The sequence below is a fragment of the Manacus vitellinus genome, unplaced genomic scaffold, assembly GCF_001715985.3.
Source record: "Manacus vitellinus isolate BGI_N305 unplaced genomic scaffold, ASM171598v3 scaffold_42_pilon, whole genome shotgun sequence".
Lineage (NCBI taxonomy): Eukaryota > Metazoa > Chordata > Aves > Passeriformes > Pipridae > Manacus > Manacus vitellinus.
The window spans coordinates 350,708-368,027 of NW_021940553.1; the positions used below are offsets into that span (position 1 = coordinate 350,708).

The window sequence follows — 17,320 nt, forward strand, 5'->3', positions numbered from 1 at the left end:
TGACCTGCAGCAAGCAGTAATTCTTTGCCTTGCTCCGTAGCGTATCTCCGATTTGGAAGAAGAAAACGCTCTCCTGAAGCAGGAAAAAGAGGAGCTTAACAGCAGGATTCTCTGTCAGTCTGAAGGTAAGAAAAGATGCTTATAGCATTGTAATGCTAAGTGAGGAGCTTAACTGGTGTCCCCCCAATCGAATCTCGATTTTCCTGTGTGTTTTTCCTGCCTTGAAAAGTGCTCATCTTCCCGCGACCCTTTCCTGGTGGTTTTTGTCACTGTTTTGTTGTGCAGGTAGTTCTATTCATGCAGGCTTGCTGGTGGATGGTAAGCCAGAGACCAGTTTAATTGCTGAAACATGGAATAATGTACCTGAAAGGGCTTTTTAGTTCAGTTACGTCGCAGCGTTTCCTGCAGGTGATGTGAGAGGGGTAGGGAAAAACAGCATCCCAAGAGTGATGAATAAAGGATCCAAGGAACAGCACAGTTTACATTATTGAGCTATGGCAAAGGATTTCTCCGGCGTGACACAAGTCTGTGAGCATTTTTTAGAAGCAGAGACTTAGATGGCAAGACATGGAAAGGGGAAAGCAATCTGGGAAAATCCCATGTCACAAAAGAAACTGTGTGTATTGAGCTTTTCTATTTTTTATCATCCTTTTCAGCTTTGATTTTCTAGCAGGATTTACAAAGAGCGTCGTGCTGTGGATGTATCTATCACTGCTCCGTGGTACTTGTGAAGTACCTTTTGCCCTCAGCCTGACACAAAATAAAGGAATGAAAGTAACATGTTAAAAAGAAACCTCCCGCAAATATTTATTTATCTCTTATGGGATGTTTCTGGAGCATCTGAGATGGGAGAGAGCAAGTGGAGGGGGTTTGTTTGTTGTTCTCCCATTTAAAAGGACACATGGGCTATATTTGTCTGGTTCCTCAGGAAGAGGAGGGACCAGATTTGTTTCCAAAAGGGAGTCTTTAACAAAGAAATCAATTTATTTGGATATAAAATACTTTGAACACCCTGAGTCTTACCATGGTAAATGGTTGATGGCACGAGAAAAAGCTGCTGCAGTTCATTTGCTCCTGTGCCAAATATGGTGGTGGGAAGCAGGCAGGGAAGTTTTTAAATGCAGCATGTACCACTTTTTCAACATGACTGTATTTCCATACTGTGCTGGTGTTTTCTTGAATGGGTTTGTGGCTGGCCCATGGGAGCTGGAGCTGGCACAGTTGAGTTAAGCATAATAGATCTGATGGTTTGTAGGTGCTGGAGATTTTTCTTTGACTCAAATTCAAATGTCATGGAGACAGCTCTAGATTATAAAAGTATCTAAATATTAGAGAATTCTCACATGTATTCTAAAGGCTCCTGGCAGAGACAGTATTTTTTTCATTAGTCATTGTAATTGGACATATTAACCAGAAGCTCGTTTCAGAGATGATGAAGTTCATAATTTCTTTTCTCTTTCCTTTTTTTTTTTTTCCTTCTTATTTTAAAGATGAATTTGCACGAAATGCAGTTGAGGAAAATATCCAGATGAAGAAAGAGCTGGAAGAAGAGAGGTCTCGTTATCAGAACCTGGTAAAAGAGTATTCAAGTCTGGAGCAGAGATATGACAACTTGAGGGATGAAATGACGATTATAAAGGTAATGAAACTGGAATTATCCCTGTTCTGTTGTCCCCTGAACCTGTTGCTGGTGAACAACATGACTCACTTATCCCCAAAACATTTAATAGAACTGACATTATTGTGCAGTTTGCGCTTGATATTTCTGAGAATACACTTCTAGCAAACCATCTGTGTGCCTTGAGAAAGGGGCTTGGTCTTTCATGCGTCTCTGGGAACTGCTTAGAAATCTCTGTGAATCTCAGCAAAAGCTGGGTTGTGCTCCTTGTTCTTGTTTTGTGTTGGTGATGTTCAGGTGTAGGTGTTGGGTTAAAAGCAAACAAACCAAAAATCCCCAGCAACGTGACTGCAGAATTTCAAAAGCCAGAGTTTTTAGGTTCAGCTTTACTAAAGTGTTAGAAAAACTGTTGAAAATCAGATAATAGAGTGCTGCTGGATTTGAGTTAAGCATAATAGATCTGATGGTTTGTAGGTGCTGGAGATTTTTCTTTGACTCAAATTCAAATGTCATGGAGTCAGCTAAAGATTATAAAAGTATCTAAATATTAGAGAATGCTTACATATATTCTAAAGGTTGGGTGCTTAAAGGGAGTTCCAGAGGGTTCTGTCAACAGCATAATCTTGAGCTCAGATTTGCATGTTCACACTTACCAGGCATCTGGTGTCATGATGTGCCTTTAATTCATGCAGAATTTTTAAACTGAGCTTCTATATCCCTTCACATTTTAAGGTATTCCTTTGCATTAATATGAATTTCATGGTTAGGGCATAAAAACTCAAAGATGGAATCCGCTATAAGGTGAAAGTCAAGCCTTTTGTAAAGGTAACTTTGGTATATAGTCAAATATTTGCTCTTGGTAAACAACACTTAGTGAGGAATCCTTAAACACTGAATGCTTTATGTATCTGCATCACTTCTTGGCAGCAGGCACCGGGGCACAGAAGAAACCCATCCAACCAAAGCAGTCTGGAGTCTGATTCCAATAATCCATCCATATCCTCCTCTGACATAGGAGACACTGAGGATGTGATTCAACAAGTGGAGGTACAGGAAACTGGGCAGGAGAGGAGTGGGGAGGAGAGCCCTGCTCTGCAGGGGTGATGGGTGTGGGGTTTGGAGCACAGAGGTTGGGTGAGAAGGTTTGGCAGATAAAATTGACTTCGGGCTAAAGAAACGCATCATTAAATGTGTGAGAGGGGTTGCAGGGTCGTGGTGCTATGGCAAATGCTTACTTGTTTGCAGCATTGGGCTTAAATAGGGCTCTAAAAATAATAAAGTGCTGTCTTTGGGCCACACCAGCTTAAAGACTGATGAAAATTCATCAAAGCAGTTATAGCCAGCACTGATGGCGATGACTGTATCATGATCCTTCTCTGCAAGGATAGCAGAATTCATTACCCTCTTGCCCTGAGTGTTTTCGCTCCCATGCATCTTCATGGATGCTTTGCTGGCCAGCACGGCCCCTGTAATCAAATCAACAGCCTCTTAATGCAGAAAAGAGCAGCACAAATTAATCCCTGGCTTTCAAGAATCCTGTGGAAAAGAGAAATGTGTTTTTTACTCACGTTTGCTAGAACAGGCTGCTTTTTAAATTCCACTTCTGTGACTCAAGAGCACGTGTGGGTGGTGAACGTTCCTGGGATCTGCCAACCCGTTGGCAGGACCTTATTTTGTGTCCCACATACATACCATGCCTGCAGAAGCCCTCACTGCCCTTAGCTGACTGCTGTGTTATGTTTAGTATTTCTGAACTACTCTGAGAGCATTTTCTGAAGTCAAACAGTAGTGGCCATGCTCGGATGTAAAATATTCCAGGCGAAGCCAGTTAAAAAAATCAATGAATAAATACTTGGCTAGAAGTGACCCAATAGGGAATTTTTGATGTTCTTAGCTGCAGCCCAAATCAGACCCAATTTATCTCTTGGGCTGTTAAGCATTCTGTGATTTATTAAAAAGAGTCAACTGTTCTACTGACATTAAAAATAGGTGCTTAAAATGTAGATTTGGTCTTTGAAAGCGCATGTCTTTCTTGAGATCCTCCTGTTACTGGCTCTGGCTGGGGTCAGTGCTGATGTACAAGTCAGGCCATGTCTGGCACTGGGTGTGGTTACAGAATTTAACACTGAGATCTTTTTTTTTTTCTACTCTGCTGTTCTTCTCTAGGAGATTGGAATGGAAAAAGCAGCCATGGACATGACCCTCTTCCTAAAGCTGCAGAAGAGAGTGAGGGAGCTTGAGCTGGCGAGGAAGAAGCTGCAAACCCAGCTGGAGAAGAAGGAGCAAGAGAGCAAGAAATCCCAGGTAAGAGGTGGCTTTTCATTGATAGTAATATTTCCTGTTGGTAACTGGCTTTCCTTGATTGCCTGAAGGACACATGATGTAGGAATTCAGGTTTGAGAGTGACAAGTTCAAAATAAGAGGCAACAAATCCATCTGGAAAACGGAGATAAACTTTTTTTGTCAGCTAAGGACAATCTCACAGGGGAAGTGCTTTATTTATTTGTATCAACAAACTGGTTATAAAATATTTAGGACAGTCCTTGGTTTGGTATTGTTATCATCTGTGTGGTTTGGTTGGTTTTTCTTCCAAAGTGATAACCATATAGGAATAGAGCTTAAAAATAGTATAGTAAATCAAAAATAACAAGATGGCTGTTAGAAGAATGAATTCTTTGTTCCTGTTGCATATTCCTGTGCTGTATTCTTTCTTCCTTATGAAAAGAAAATCTTCCTACAGTTTGAGTTGTTTCCTTGAAAACAATTAAAAATATATATTAATATTAATAGGTATTTATCTCTTATCCTATATAAAATGTATAATATAATTATATTATATATAATGTGTTTATATTATATATAATATAAATATTAATATAAATATTAATATATAGTAACATATTTTTAAAATCAACATTATTGACATCCCAGTAACTTAAGGGACAGGAGTCCATCCAGGCTTGCAACTGAAGTCTGAAAATGTAGCTCTGTATGTTCTGGCAAGCCAACTTCTGGGACTGGGGGCTTTCAATAGCAGATCTCTTGTATACATTTTCCCTGCCATCTGTAACCAAGACTTTGTGACTTGTCAGAGCCCACAGAGGGGATGATGTGTGCCATGAAACAGCAGTGCTGTGTGCATGGTGTTGTGAAGCAGTGAAGATGCTCTTTTACGAGTTGCTGAGTAAATGCCATCACTCTTGGTTTCATATTTGAAATTTCTGGGGCTTCTGTTGCTTCATTTGGGAATTATTTTCTTTATTACTCTCCAGTGTGAGATCAGTGTAACTTTGGACAAACGCAGAGAGAGACTCAACAAAGTCATCAACAGTAATTATTTACTTGCTTCACTACATATTCTTATTGACCACCTCTAGTAATTTGCAGGGGACACATGAAATTGGAGACTTCCCCAGCCTCTCCTCCTTGCTGCAGAGGTGGATTAAAAACCTGTTTTCCGACTGCTGTGTTGAAGATTGTTCCCTTAATGACTGTCACTGTTTGAAGGCTGCAGTGAGCCACAGTTGTCAGGATATTAATGAGAGATTAAACCATTTTCTCTTGAAGTGTCCTCTGCCCCACTAGGTGTTGCTGGGATGCTGTCTGATGGCAATTAATAACATCATTATGGTTGAGCTGGCTGGACGTGCCCAGCCATCCTGTGCTGTGTGCCAGCTCCTCTGGCTGCTTTTAAATATAAATCTGTCTCTTTAATCCATGCAGGTTATTGAAACAAACACCATGACTTCAGAACAGGAAGATTTTGCATACAACAGCCTGAAGGTCAGTGAGAGTGCTGTAACCTACCTATTCTATGGCTCCAGCAGCCCAGACAAGTGGCATGAACGTGGTAACAACACAAAACCTCCTGTATCTGGCTCTGTTAGAGGGGGCAGTTGCAGCTGTAGCTGTTCATCAGCTCTGGGGTCTGGGATGGGCTCACAGATGTTTCCCTCTGGGGCAATGTCTGTTCTGCACTGGTCTACCTGTTTCTGAGTCATCCACAGAGGTGAAAAGCCCACTTATGGTGAAGAGTGCTTTTTCCACTGCACCTGTTCCCACTGGGACTTTATTGGGTTTCCTCTGTTGGCACATCGGGTCTCAGCAGTTTGCTTTGCTATAGGTATAAATTTCACAGCTGAAGCCCAGTGTGCTTCTTGTTCCAGGCTTCAACTCTGCTTTTTGTCCACTTTCTGTGCATTCCTAAGGTGCCACTCTGGTCAAAACCAAATAAATCTGTGGATGTTCTGTCTCCATTGTTTTCTCCCTGTGACACACAGAGCAACTGAAACCTCCTGGGCTCCTATTGCAGCTTCTGTGGGTTCTCCCTCCTGCTCTAACAGTACTCAAATACTCTGTTAGACCAATTCCTATGTCTTGCTTATCCTCAGAAATCCAGTTTCCAGGTTAGGGTTAGTAAGGGAATTTTTTTTTATATTTTTTTTTTCAGCACAGACCTACCTTTCAGAGGCTCCTTCTCTCCTTGTCTTCATAATAAATGTGTTATTCAGAATAACATGATACTAAACCATCTGTCAGTAGTAATACCATTTTTGCTTCTGTATCATCTCCTCTGAAGGACACAAAGAAACCAGAAATTAGAGATGGAAAGGATGGTTGTTCAACCCTCACTAAGCACATACCTCTAGTAGAAGCTTTTTCTGGCACTTAATCCATCCAATTTTTATTTTCTGAGCACGATATTCATGTTGCACTGGCTGGATGTGCTTTCAGTGGCAGAGGGAAACCCCACTGAGTTTCATTAGTACCTCTGCACAGCTCCTAGGAGAAGAAGGATGGCACCTTCTTAAATAGCTTCTATGGAGTTCTGACTTCAGCATGAGTTCAAAAAGTGCGTTTTCTTCAAGCTTTGACCGAGGAAGTTCAGAGTGGAAATAGTTATTTTGGATTTTCTTACTTTCTACATTCCTAACGTACTAACATACGTAGTCCTAAATATCTAAGAAACCTTAAAAACTCTATGTTAATACCATTTCATATGAATAGGTAGCCTATGTTGCTAAAAATGAAGGATTCTTTAGCCTAAAACAGGTGGAAAATGAACCTGCAGGGTTGTTGGTTATTGCTTTCTTTCCTGGTCTCCCTGGCTTTGTTTCTAACCAGAGCTGAACTTTATATGACCAGTCCTTGGAGTCAGCAGTGTGGCTTACCCATTGAAAAAAGGAAGAGGGGGAGAAAGGGATAGAAAGGAGGAGGACAGTAAAGAAAAAGGAAAGCAGGGGTCTTAAGCAGCAAATAACAAAACTCACAGGAGAGCCATTTGTGTAGAAAAGCAGGTAATTGCTTTCATCTTACCCTTTACCTGTCTGTGAGCATGATCAGTAGAGAGTGAATGATCAGGAAAAGAGTGAAGGTGATGCTTTAGCCACGTAGCAGGAACAGTTAAACCCAGTTTGGTGTCAGTTCCCACCACGTGCACAACTCCTGCTTTAAAAACCAGTACAGAAAAGCCCATGTCTCATATGCTCCCTCTGCTGAGCTGTGCTTAACGTGGAAGAATTGCTGGATCTCATGCATTTCTTATCCTGTCTTTTTTTAATGACAGATGGTATCAAGTACCTGAATATGCTCCATTACTGATGTTGTTTGTTCAGCTAGGAGCATGCTGTCCAGATGCCAGATCAGCTATTCTGTTCACACCTCTGCTGTGATAAGCCTTGCCATTTATAATTTGTAAGGATTTATAATTACAACACCCGTTTCCTATGGAAACGAGGTTTACACAGCTGTGCTAGCTACACACAGTATAAATTTTATAAATTGCCTCCATCCCCCCCAAGCGATTTTTGGATTCATTAGCTTGCCTCAGCCCACGATGATAATGAAGCAGATATCCCAGAGATAAGAGGGATTGTGGAAGAAAGCTGTGGAAAGGCTCAAAAGGTGGTGGGGAGAGGGAAGCACCTAGATCTCAGTGGGGACAGATCTTGTGCTGTTGTAGAGGATCCACATTGATGGGGTTTGTCCCTAGGGAAGAGCTGATCCCAAATATCACTCAGACAGCAGACTTTGTCAGCTCACTGGCAGATGTCTTGGTTTGTGCCATGCTGGATAAGGGTCCTGTTGGGTTTTGGCATTGTCTGGGTGCGTGGGGACAGGAGGGAGCAGTCCTAGGTGCCACCCTGAAGCAGCTGGGGATGGAGGATCAGTGCAAAGAGAAAGTGGGTAGTTGGATTCTGGCTGTGAGCAGGACCCCGGGAGTCTGGCTCCCACCCTGTCTGTGACTTATAGCAAAGAGTAACAGATTTAAGCTGAAAAAGGGTAAATTTAGATTGGATATTGGGAAGGAATTCCTGGCTGTGAGGGTGGCGAGTCCCTGGCACAGGTTACCCAGAGAAGCTGTGACTGCCCCTGGATCCCTGGGGGTGTCCAAGGCCAGGTTGGACAGGGCTTGGAGCAACCTGGGCTAGTGGAAGGTGTCTCTGCTCATGGCAGGGGGTTGGAATGAGATGAGCTTTAAGGGTCCTTTTCAACCCAAACCATTCTGTGATTCTATGATTGCACTGCTGCAGGAGTAAAGCTGCTCTTGGCCCAGCTGGGATGCTCCAGGTGGGGTTTGGGTGCTTGCAAAGAGCTGCCAAATGTTGTGTTGCCACCTGCAAAGTTTCAGGGGTGACACGCTAAAATGAAGGCTGTCTTAGCTGCAGGATTTTCATTCTTTTGTCTTCTACTGTCATGCAAAAGCAAATGAGCCCTTCAGTTGTCTCAGCAAACACATTGTTATTCAGGAGAAGCAGCCACAGTCAAACTTGTACAGTATTGCCCCTGCCTGTCAAATGCCAGCATTTGATGAGATGTCAGGGCAAGAAAATCCTCCAGCTGCAAACACTGCACCAGGGTGAGGGAATTACAAAATGTATGAAAAAAGAAGCTGTAGTGGGAATTCACAGACCCGTGGCTCACCTAATGGGATGCCTGCCATGATGATGGGTCATGTAAATCAGCACCTTCCAGCTTACCTAATGAATTTGAAAGACAAGCTGAACGTAGTGGGGTTGTGGTGATTTCTTGATAGAGAAGGAAAAGAGGTTGAGAAGATAAGAATGTGTTTATCTTCTTTAACAGCTTGCTTTTGTGTTTAAAAATAGTGTCAACAAATTAAAAATCTCCCTGTGTCCCCTGTTAGTGTTGTTACTAAACAGCAACAGGCTGCTGATAAAAGCAAAACCCTTTTCTGAATTGCATGTGGCTGGACTGGCAGAAAAATCCAGATCCTGTCTTTAATTGATCGGTCAGCCATAATCATCACTAATTGAGTCACCTTAGAGGCGTCTCAGAAGAGGATGAGGCACTACAAGGCAGCTTATCCAAACTGGTTAATGGCTCGATATTTTCCAGAGGCAAGAGCTGGAGTCGGAGAACAAGAAGCTGAAAAATGAACTTAACGAGCTGAGGAAGGCTATTGCAGACCGAGCAACCCAGAACAACTCGTCCAACGATGTCCAGGACAGTTACAACCTCTTGCTGAACCACCTGAAAGCGGCCAACGAGGAGCTGGAAGTGCGGAAGGAAGAGGTGCTCATCCTGAGGTCACAGATCATGAAGGCAGCCCAGCAAAAAGAGATGGGGAAAAACATGCTAAAGGAGAGGGTAATGGCTTTTCTTCTCCATTTTCCCTTCTCTTGGTGGAAATTCAGTGGTTGCCTGAGTGATGCTATTTGTGCTTTGGTAGGCTCTGAGTGCAGGATGGCCTGGGCTGGTTATAGGGGGTTGTACAGGGATATAGGAGGTTCTGCCTATGGATGAGTTGTAGTCCATGACATTTCAGACAGCCCAGGACTATATGTCCCATGGTACTGCTGTAGGGTGCTTAACCCCATACCTGATGAGGCCTAGCCAGCCCACACCAAGGAACAACTTCTCCAGTCCTGTACCAAGGTGTGGTGGTCTGAGATGTTCCTGGTGATGTTTCCTGACAACGCTATTATTCTGCAGGAAAATGGGATGGGGAGAAAGAGCTTCTGGATCAGACTCTGCTCACTTGAGTCTGATGCAGCTGTAATGTGTTTCTACTGGTGTGTAGACAAGAGGACTCTCAAACAGCTGTGATGTGCTTTTGTTTTTCGAGCCCATTCCAATGGGAGGGTTTATTTTCCGAAAACTCTAACTTGGGCTTTTTTTATTCACTGTCTTACCATTCCTCAAGGTTTTGGTACGTTTTGTATTTCAGACCAAGCACCTCACTTATCCCTCTCTCATATTCACCACTTCACTTCCACCTCCTCTCCCTCCTGCTGTCTGTTTGCACGTGTGTGAGTTCGTAGAAACTCTCTGGTGTGACGGATGCCCCGAGGGCGCTCTCAATAGAAACTTCTAACAGCTCTTAATATAAAATGGTTGGGAGCAGTTTGGCATCGGGGACTTTCAAAGACAGGAAGAGGTGTGCAGGATGTCATGCTGCTGTTTTGCATGTTGGATTTAGGAGAGCATCCCCAGCAATGCCAGCTGGCCCAACAGCGACAGGCACGTTGACCAGGAGGACGCGATCGAAGCCTACCAGGGGATGTGTGAGACCAACCGGTAAGTGTGGCCTGAATTCTTCCAGCAGCAGGAGGGGCTGACCAAAGGGAAAGAGGTGGAAACCGGACCAAAGCGTGAGACGTGGGATCCAGACCAAAATCAACAACATGTTTTTCAAAGAGTTACCAGATTCTGGACTGTGTTATGGGCCTTGGGTCAAGGATGGGCCACAAAGACGGAATCAAAGACGCGTGTCTGACGGAATCATAGAATCCTGGAATGTTTTGGGTCAGGAGGGACCTTAAAGATCATCTAGTTCCAACTAGTTCTAATGGGTGAGGAGCCCTCATTGTTAGGGCTGTGTGTGTCTGCAAGAGAGGGGAGATACTGAGCAGGTGGAAAAGCAAACATGAAAGCGAGCAAAACTGGATTTTGACTTTGCTTCCAGTACATAAATAGCAGCAAGACTAAGATTTGGGATATGTGAGTTACTTACTTCAAGTATCTCATACTATGCTGAGAAGACAGCACGGTCCCCTTCTCATTTTCCCAGAGGCAAAAGCCTGCTGTGGTTAACTGAGCTAACAAACATGCTGTATTCCCTGGAAACACTCACATTATTGCTTTTCTTGCATCCAAACCGAGTGTTGGGAACATCTGTTTGATTACAGGTTTACCATAGTGAGGGTTAATTCTGTGAACATGTGTCTGTCCTTACAGTAACAATGGGCTGATATTGCTAAGCATCGAATCATCCTTGCAGTTATCCAGGAGGATATCAAATAATAAAGTAGTGCCTTGCAAGAAGACAAAATTACATGGATTTAACAGCGAGATAGTATGAAAAGTAAATTTTTATTTCACTCCAAGGAAATTGAATGTTTATCTCTTTTATTTTCTCTCGACGAATACATATGTTTGAGACTATTTTCCCCTAAATAATTTCTGTTCATCAAGATAGAAGACAAAGCCATTGTGGATTAATGGCTTTTAATAATAACACAATATACTTTGCCACTTTTTAGAGGGGTTGCAGAAGGTTGCTAACAGTCCAGGATGCGACAGACCATGACTTAATGAGGATTTTATTTGTACCTTTATGAATATGAGGAAAGGCAGGTGATCAAGGCCAGGTTGGATGGGGCTCTGAACAATCTGGTCTAGTGGAAGGTGTCCCTGCCCATGGCAGGGGGGTGGAATGAGAGGGGCTTTAAGGTCCCTTCCAACCTAAACCAGTCTGTGATTCAGTATTTCACTGAAATATAAAATAATTCTGAAGAGTTGCTTAATGCTTTCAGAACTGGATGGCCAAAAAGGTGTGATGGGAAAGAGAAATTTCTGGGCAAAAATTCAGTGTATATATAGCTGTGTGGTGAACTTTGATCATCACGTCTGTGCTGTATTTCCTCCAAATTCCTGCCATAGAATGGGCTGGATTTTCTGAGTTTGCATCCATTTTCCTTCTTGTGAAAGCCCTGGGAGAATCTATGGAGATCTCCTGGTGTGTGAGTAGAGAGGTGGACTTGCTGGAAGGGCACATGCATCCCATTTAAACAGAGTTTAAAACCCTGATGGCTGTGCTGAGGCTCTGCCCAGGCTAGTTCTGCCAGCTTTCATCTTGGCCCAGGGACCTGGGGGAGTGAGGATTGTTGGGGTCCAGGACTCTGGTTACACTGGTTTCTCACCTGAGCATCATGTCTGGCTGGATCAGGACCAGTGTTTGTGGTTTTTTTTCAATTGCCATTGAATATTTGCTTTCCTGAACTGAACTTGCTGATGAAATTTCTGCCCCTCCTGTGACAGAGATGATAAAATTAGTTTGAACACCACATTCATTCTTGTCAGTAAATCAGCAGGGCTCAGTGTGCTTCCAGCAGCAAGGCGTGTTTTTTGGTCACTTAATGAATTCTGCGAATTTTCTCTTTTTTCCTTCCAACGTTCTCCTGGAGCTGTGAGCACTGATGAGATCCCACTGTCAGGCACAGCTTGAATTGCTCCCTGAGTTTTCCAGTGTGCCTGCATAGGGATGGTTGGTTTGTGTTCAGAGGTTGGTGAAAGAGTCAAAATAAGAGTTGCTGCTTTTATAAGACGTGTCTGACCAGGTTGCATCACTAGTCCTGAGTATTAATTGATATCTGGCCATAGTGGTTGTCTGCTGTAGCCTTCCAGGAGACTCCAGCCCTCCTTCAGATGCTCTGGTTTCCAGACTTAACTCCTGCAGAGAGAATTGAATCACAGAACCATTTGGATTTGAAAGTATGCCTCAGGTCCAACTGTTCCCCCAGCACTGCCAAGCCCAGCACTAACCCGTGTGCCCAAGTGCCACATCTGCACAGCTTTTAAATCCCACCCAGGGTATATAATTTTCCAGGATCTGATTTTCCACAAGAGCACAGATCCCTTTCCCTGCAATTGCACAGGTGAGCTGCAATTCTAGGAAGTTCACGTGGCCCAGCCTTGGTGGGTTTTGGCCTCTTGAGTTTTGGGAAGGGAAATCTGCTGTCTCCAGGCTCGGTTTCCTATTACCTCTCTCATCTCTCTCTCATATGAAGCTTGCCTGGAGCTTGGCTCTTGTAAGACAGCAGCAGTAGCTCTATATACTCTTACCCTGATTTTCTGTGTTGTGGCTCATTTACCACCACCAGCTTTCCCATCATATGGTTCCCTGTGCATTTGCTTGGGTATGGGGTTGATTTATAAAATGTAGGCTGGTGTCCCTGGCAGTAAATCAGGTGAAAACAAATGCTTAGGAAGCATGGATTACTGTGTTTGTGGATATAAATTAACATTCCCTCCTCCCAGCACGAATTTGCATTTGTACTTAGGCAGCTCTATACCCGAGGGTGTCAGCATGAGAAATAGAGCTGCTTTCCCTTTCTGATCTTGATCAATAAATATTTTAATGGGAAGCTTTTCTGGTGGAGTTGCAATTCTGAAGTGGGATTAATAAGCAAGAGACACTTCTCCCACCTGCTCTGCAAGAATCACTCCCATTTCCCTTTCATAAAATCCTAAAATGGTTCGGGTTGGAAGAGAACTTAAAGGTCATCTTGTTTCACCCCCTGCCATGGGCAGGGACACCTCCCACTATTCCAGGTTGCTCCAAGCCCCATCCAACCTGGCCTTGGACACTTCCAGGGATGGGCCAACCACACTTTTCTCTGGGCAAACCCTGTGCCAGGACCTCACCACCCTTGCAGCCAATAATTTCTTCCCAATATCCCATCTATCCCTGTCATCTTTCAGCTTGAAGTCATTCCCCCTTGTCCTGTCCCTCCATCCCTTGTCCCAAGTCCCTCTCCAGCTCTCCTGGAGCCCCTTTAGGCACTGGAAGAGGCTCTCAGCTCTCCCTGGATCCTTCTCTTCTCCAGGTGAACCCCCCCAGCTCTCCCAGCCTGGCTCCAGAGCAGAGGGGCTCCAGCCCTCAGAGCATCTCTGTGGCCTCCTCTGGACTCTCTCCAGCAGCTCCATGTCCCTATGCTGTTGCTCCCAGGGCTGGAGGCAGCTCTGCAGGGGGGTCTCACCTGAGCTATTTAGGTTGGAGTCAGAGCATGACTTTATTTTGGTGGGAGATCGACCTTGTGTTGTCTCCATGTCCATGTAATGCAGGACTTCTAAATACAGCAGGAGGAAAACAGCAGCCAGGTGCTGCTGATCTTGCCCACATAGTGATTCTGTCTCCACAAAGCTTTCAGAGGAAAGCCCTTTGATTCCAGGCCAAGGGCAAGTTTGAATCAAAAGCAGCTCTTTATAAATTAAATAAACTCGGCTTGCCTTTTTTTTTTTGTTCCTTCTTACTTTTAGCTGCTAAAGGGGAAATCATCAAGTTAGTTCCCAGATAATTTTCTGCTTCAATAACTGAGTGTAAAGCTAAGTAGGCTTTTTGTTCCCTGTTTTAATTCTTGGTATCATTCTTTGGAGTCTGTTTGATCTTGGTAGAAACATAGAGCCAAGAGAGACCAGGTGATGATGTTAGAACTAATAACCTGGGAGCTCAAAGTAAATCAGGCTGTGTCTTTGAAATTAGCTTCTGTGATAACTTCCCAAGTGATTTCTGTTGAGTACATGGATTTTATCTTTTATTTTTTTTCTGCTGTGTAAGTCCCACCTGCAAATGCAGTGCAAAGAGAAGGGCTGATGCTGGCTTCACATGGAGGATGCTTTTGCAGCTGAAAGAGGCCATCACATGGAAAGGGTTGCTATCTCTGCTTGCCACTCTCCCATGGGTCTCTTCCCACTCTGCCATTTTGGGAAGGGAGGTGTTTGGGCAGGAATTTCTCACTTTTGATGAGGGCTGTTTGTCCCAGCTGCTCCCCAGACCTGCACCTCCAAGATAAGGAAAAAGGAGAAAGGCTTTGTGAATCAAGCACTTTCAGCTCCTCTCGTCCTTGTTTGAGAAAAGGATTTAGCCAGCATTCTAGGAAATTATGTTGTCACATACTAATTAATGTAATTAGCTTGAAAGGGCCTGTGTTTGATCGCTAATGTCTTGGTCAGTCTGAACTTCTGGCAGAAAGGGGAGCTCACTGATTTCTGAGTCAGTGCTGTGTTGATGGAGATGAACTAAATGCTTATTTCCCAGGGCAGGTGTATCTTATATCGGCACCTGTATATGTTTATTTTATATATAAATAAAGCAGCTCCTCTTTGAGCTGCTCTCCTCATTTACCACAATGCCTGTGGTTTGAAAAAAGGAAGACAATCTATTTTTCTAAGGAGGTTACCCCAGGAAAATGCATCTCTTCAAAATGCTGCTCACTGTGTGAGATTTCACAGGTTAGTGACATGCAGTAAATCGTGATGATCCTTCCTGCTTTTTTCCTTGGTTTTCAGTGCCTGAGGATATGTCCTGTTAAGATTATATGAACCAAAAAAAGAAAGACTTTACTAAGAAATAATGCAAATCAGACCAATAAACCTCCTAGTTTCTGTCAGCCTACAAACCCTTTTGGAAACCTGCTGTGTATACGGTAGCAGCAAGGTTTTAATTTAAATTCATGCATGTGGCCTTAACAGATGAACTTTGCAAATGTCAGTGCCTGAAACGTTTGCTGGTTTTGAGAAATGCTGTACACCAGCATGGAAGGGATGTACAAACTGCCTGTGGCAGTGAGACACCTCCTGAGTCCTTTCATGGCAGTGCTGCAACACCACGTTTCTCACTGCTTTCCTCCTGTGAAAATTTGCTGTAGAAAGTTTGTGTGTTGTGCATTTCCAGTGAAATATGCAGAGATTTCCTTGCCAGGGAACAGCTTCTGCTACAGCTCTTTCCAAAATAGAAGATGCACGTTGGCTGAGTTCCCTTTTTTTTTTTTTTTGGTGTGTGTCTGAAATATAATGATATATTAAGTTTGGTGGTTGCTTTGTTTACTTTTTAAATTGTTATGTCCAAAAAGAAAAGCTGTTTTCTAACTGACAGCGAAGCCAAGTATAATCTTGTTATAACAAGTGTTTCTGGTCAAATTGACCAGCTTACATCACTCATTTGTAATGTGTTCAGCCCCTTATTAAGGGAGATAAATGAGTTTCTTGCCTCATATAACTTGAAAAAAAAAAAACAACAAACAACAAAAAAGGAACATTCTGCTAAAGGGAGACTTCTAGTATGAAGGTGAGATGAGACTTTTCTGGGCCTTTTTTCTGCCTGGATGGATATAGAGGAGATTTGATCTTGTAGGGATGTAAGTGGTGTTTGGACCAGGGGTTGCTCTGAGGAAAGACTTATATATTTGACTCAATATTTGAGGAAACCCTCAACTGAAGTAGAAGGAGGATAATTTATTTTAGACAGTGGGAGTTGCTGCAGAAGGAAGGAAATGGAGAAACTTGTCTTAAAAATTCCATGTTAGGGAGATATAAAAACAGCAGTTGAGAATTATGATAACCTGCCAGGAGGTTGGACTGGATGATCTGTGATGATCCCTTCTGACCTGAAGGATTTTGGGTTTCTGTTGGCAAGATCACTTGCCCAGCTGGTGAGGGAGGAGAAGCTCCACTAGCTAGGAATGTTTTACAGGGCACAACCAGGGCATGGTTCTCCTTCAGTGTGGTGGAAAAAGAAATACAGTGTAATGAAAGCGTGTTCTATAAAATAGTATTAAATAAAATTAATAAGGGTTCTGCTGCACCTTTTCTCCTTCTCTTGCAATTGACCTTTTGTCTTTCTTCTGTCCTCTTGTTTCCTTTTTCTGTCCTTTTTTTCTAGCAAGACTGAGGACTGGGGGTATCTCAATGAAGATGGAGAGCTCGGCTTGGCTTATCAAGGTTTAAAGCAAGTTGCCAGGTCAAACACTTTCTTTGTTTCCTCGCTGCTGCTTCTCCCTTCTCCTCCCTTTTGTGCACCCTTTTGTTTCTTTCTCTTGCTCTGCTCTTATCCTCTGGTCCTCTACAGGACCTGTTGCATTCTCTGGGAGCAGCTGAAGGTGGGGTTTCCAAACCAGGAGAATTGAGACCCTTCTCTAATTTTCAGGGGAATTGTTGTGATTCTGGCTGGGCATTGCTGATGGTGGCTGTTGCCACTAATACCTGAGCTGTGATGCATTAAGGATTATGTTAAGTTAATGGGAAATTGGGTGATAAAGGTGTTGGGAAGCTGTGACCTCCAAGAAACCAAAAAAACCCCTCTCATTTTAGATATATATATATTTTTAGTGAAATTGCACTAATATATCACCTCCCTAAAGTGTTTTCTCCCAGTCCTTGACTTGTAAGAAGCGGAGTCCCTGTGCTTGTATTCCAGTGCTGTCACCTTTGCTTGCTCCTGGGGACTGTGTGCTCCCATCCATGCGTTGTCCACAGGTGTAAGGAGGAAGGCACGTGGTGGAAATACAGTGCCATCCTTCCACAGCTCTCCCCACATCCTGGTCTGCTGGGCAAATATCCCACAGGGACACACTGGGGGACTCCTGGATTCTTATCCTGTTTCAACCTAGTCTTTGGTGGTTATGGGGCTCCAATATTTTTATAAGAGATTTAAGGGCATTATAGAGATGAAAACCTGAAATATTTCGTATAAAGTAGTCTGAAGTGGTCACGTGTAGAGGTATCAGGGTAAAACCAGACAATAACAGGAAAAAAAAACCAGGGATGATTAATGTGTTTTTTCCAAGCAATGTAGGAACCCAAGTTCATAAGGAGTGTGTTCTTCTGAGGGTGTCTCACGGTTAATCCAGACTGAATCCAAACTAATCCCAATATGAAGAAATAAAATGGAAATTAAGT

At 43.3% G+C, this 17,320-nt stretch overlaps 1 protein-coding gene across 1 annotated transcript in view; it reads left to right on the plus strand.

Annotated features, from left to right (window-relative positions):
• MYO5B (myosin VB) overlaps nucleotides 1–17,320 on the plus strand; it is a 143,398-nt gene that overhangs the window by 113,138 nt on the left and 12,940 nt on the right. Inside the window, exons 23-30 of the mRNA XM_029962143.1 lie at nucleotides 41–125; nucleotides 1,491–1,639; nucleotides 2,546–2,665; nucleotides 3,785–3,922; nucleotides 5,342–5,401; nucleotides 8,978–9,229; nucleotides 10,062–10,159; nucleotides 16,305–16,382. Coding sequence (XP_029818003.1) covers nucleotides 41–125; nucleotides 1,491–1,639; nucleotides 2,546–2,665; nucleotides 3,785–3,922; nucleotides 5,342–5,401; nucleotides 8,978–9,229; nucleotides 10,062–10,159; nucleotides 16,305–16,382 — 980 coding nt within the window. The remainder of the gene's footprint in view (nucleotides 1–40; nucleotides 126–1,490; nucleotides 1,640–2,545; nucleotides 2,666–3,784; nucleotides 3,923–5,341; nucleotides 5,402–8,977; nucleotides 9,230–10,061; nucleotides 10,160–16,304; nucleotides 16,383–17,320) is intronic.